General features: G+C 36.4%; 1 protein-coding gene across 1 annotated transcript in view; it reads left to right on the top strand.

Annotated features, from left to right (window-relative positions):
* Positions 1–1,773: 1,773 nt before the first annotated feature.
* Positions 1,774–3,605, top strand: part of SLITRK6 (SLIT and NTRK like family member 6) — a 2,476-nt gene continuing 644 nt past the window's right edge. The window contains 2 exon segments of the mRNA XM_035899622.1: positions 1,774–3,602; positions 3,604–3,605. The exon segment at positions 3,604–3,605 is cut by the window's right edge and continues 644 nt beyond it. Of these exon segments, the coding sequence (XP_035755515.1) occupies positions 1,774–3,602; positions 3,604–3,605 (1,831 nt within the window).

Genomic DNA, 3,605 nt, shown 5'->3' with positions numbered 1-3,605 from the left:
GCACTTACTACTTCTAAACATACATCTACACCCACTTATCAGGAACTACTAATGGAGAAAAACATAATTCACTGTGCACACCTTTGCTGTTGTTGCTTTTGTGCATGTGTAATACTCATACCACAGCACTTAAGTGCTTGCATGTATAAATCTTTGCAATCCATTTTAAGAGAAGCCTTGAGAAATGCTGTTGCTACTAACAATGATAATTAAAATATCTATTGATAAGATGCCAGATCATGTGGGCACACCAGAAGAATGTTCACGCATGTAATTGAATAGATTCTTGTAAAAGGTTCTACTCTTTCAAAAATTACCACTTCAGCTGGTTAATTGCATAGTGACATTCTGTACTCCGTGTTTCAATAGCTTACTTTGAAAGATCAAGTGACCTTTATTAGATGGATTACTTAAGAACGCTGTTTAGTTCAGTCCTAGAATAAACAGCGTGCCCCTAAACAGTTCTTGTGGTATAAATGATCCATTCCATTGTAAGATTTTTTTTTTGTTTTAGAAATATGGATATATTTAATTAAAGATTATAAACAGTGATTTCACTCCATCTCATATATCAAGAATTACCATCGTTCTTGCTAATTAAATGGCCTTGACAGAAAGAGAGAATCTACACATGGAGTGTAGCATAAATTAATTCAAACTAATGATAACAAATGCTTGATTTCAATGTATAAATTTTGTTTGTGACTCCATAGTTGTACTGTAATGATGCATTTATCAGGTATTGCAAAGCTCAAGATCAGCTCGACAGATGATAATTTCTTACATAACATCCGGATGATACAAGTGATCATTATTTAACTTCTAAAGTACAATTAGTTCCATGTACATTTCAGAATTTTTGTGGTAACTGATTATTATAATAATTGCAAGGAGTCTAATAATTAATCTCAAAAAAAAAGTTTGCCCTTTGCTCACCTGTTTATTCTGACATGTACTGCATTGTCAGTACTCTCTTTTATTTTAATTGTGTACACAACTATTTTATGTGTATATTATATACAAACTTATTATACTACTGTGTGCTGTCTTCCAGCTTTCACTAAATATCCACAAACTAAAACATATGCATTGAAATTTAGATAAAGAAAAAGAGTTATTTTGTCTACTTCCTTTTCAGTTTGAGGGTGCAAGGATTGCAGAGGAGATACCTTTTGATTTACACACATAATGCAGAGCCAAAGGAGAGATTCCTTGTATCCTGACTGAATGGGCTTTTTCTCACAACACATTGTTGAACCAAAGGAAATCTTATTTCTTCTCTTCAGTAGCTGGACAACATTAAGTTGAACTTAGCAAGGTACTCTTAAAATTTGCAGTGTTATTATGGCGACACAAAGCAACAATCCAAAATATTATATTAACCTTGATATAAGCTCCTCAAGGCAGTAAATAATTACTGTTGTCCACTGGCAAAACATTCTATATGGTATATAAATAAAGATAACTCACACTTGCTTATGTCCTACTTTGGTGTATCAGTGTGAAAGTACTGAAGCACTCCCCTTATGACTGTGTTTATTGATTCAGTATATTAAACTAAATATATTTTTCTCTGTTTAGAAAATCATTGTAATATTTTGCACTATATAATATTGTTTGAAAGGTGAGGTAGCTCAATGACAAGTACTAGGAATGATTATTGCTGCCCCCTGCCCCAGAATAAAAAAAACAACCCTGTGAAACCATGACTCTATTACTTTTCCTTTTTCCTTTCTTTTCCTTTTTCTTTTTTTATAGAATCTGCTGGGCAAGATGAAGCTCTGGATTTTTTTTCTGTATTCAGTTGTGGTTACATCTAATCCTTTCCAGTCACAGCCTTCTTTTTCTTCAGCCAGAGGATCTTGTCAGAGTTTGTGTTCATGTGAAGAAAAGGATGATACCATGATTATAAACTGCGAAGAAAGAGGCATCAAGTTGGTATCAGAAATAAATGTCCCACCATCACGGCCTTTCCATCTTAATCTGTTAAATAATGGCTTGACTATGTTACAGGTGAATGATTTTGCTGGCCTTGTTAATGCTATCTCTCTACATCTTGGTTTTAATAATATTGCAGTCATTGAGCCTGGGGCTTTCAGTGGTCTCAGCCTTCTTAAGCAACTTCATATCAATCACAATTCTTTAGAAACACTTAAAGAAGATATGTTTCATGGATTGGAAAATTTGGAGTTTCTTCAAGCAGACAATAATTTCATCACAGTGATTGAAGCAAGTGCCTTTAGCAAGCTCAATAGGCTTAAAGTGCTTATTTTGAATGACAATGCCATTGAGTATCTTCCTCCAAACATATTTCGTTTTGTGCCATTGACCCATTTAGATCTTCGTGGAAACCAGTTACAGACACTACCTTATGTTGGCTTTTTGGAACACATTGGTAGAATACTAGACCTTCAGTTGGAAGACAATAAATGGGCCTGTAACTGTGATTTGCTACAGCTGAAGATATGGCTAGAAAACATGCCTCCTCAGTCAATAATAGGTGATGTTGTATGCAATAGTCCTCCAGTTATCAAAGGTAGCATCTTAAGCCGGTTGAAAAAAGAATCACTTTGTCCCACTCATCCTGTCAATGAACTTGAAGATCCTTCAGGGTCACTGCCCTTGGTTGTAACCACCTCCATCAGTGATAGTCACCTATCAACTAAGGTGATTCCTATCCTGAAAGCTCCTACTAAAGAACCAAGTTTAGTGCTTCATACTTCAAAGCCTACTACTCAGTTTCCAGGAATCTATTGTCCCGTCCCCTGTCACTGCACCAGCCATATGCTCTCAGGAGTTCTCATGCACTGCCAGGAGCGAAATATTGAAAGCTTGTCTGATTTAGGACCCCCTCCTCCAAATCCTAAAAAGCTTATTCTAGCTGGAAACATTATTCAGACATTACTGAAATCAGATCTTGTGGACTATGCCAGCCTGGAAATGCTTCACCTGGGGAACAATCGCATTGAAATCCTTGAGGAAGGATCCTTTATGAATCTGACTAGACTGCAGAAATTATATCTCAATGGAAATCATCTTACAAAGCTAAGTCAGAATCTCTTCCTTGGTCTTCAGCACCTTGAATACTTGTACCTTGAATATAATGCCATCAAAGAAGTTTTGCCAGGGACATTTAATGTAATGCCAAAACTTAAGGTCCTCTACTTAAATAACAACCTTCTGCAGACTTTGCCACCTCATATCTTTTCAGGTGTTCCACTCGCCAGACTAAATCTGAAAACAAACCAATTTGCTCATTTGCCTGTGAGCAATGTCTTGGATGAACTGGATATGCTGGTGCAAATTGAACTTGAAGACAACCCCTGGGACTGTACTTGTGATTCAGTTGGGCTGCAAAAATGGATACAAAAACTGAGTAAGAATACAATGATGGGTGATATTTTTTGTAAATCTCCAGGACACCTAGCAAAAAAGGAATTGAAATCTCTGAACAGCGAAGTCTTGTGTCCAGGTTTAATAAACAGTCCTGCCCTACCAACTCATGCCAGTTTTGTAGTTGTGACAACTGCTTCTACTACTACCAACACTGCAGACACCATCCTGCGGTCCCTTACAGATGCTGTCCCACTTTCTGTTCTAATATT

Source organism: Egretta garzetta, unplaced genomic scaffold (assembly GCF_000687185.1).
Source record: "Egretta garzetta isolate BGI_Z169 unplaced genomic scaffold, ASM68718v1 scaffold298, whole genome shotgun sequence".
NCBI classification, from domain to species: Eukaryota; Metazoa; Chordata; class Aves; order Pelecaniformes; family Ardeidae; genus Egretta; species Egretta garzetta.
The sequence above is the reverse complement of the archived record's forward strand: the minus strand, read 5'-3'. Positions and strand labels throughout refer to the sequence as shown.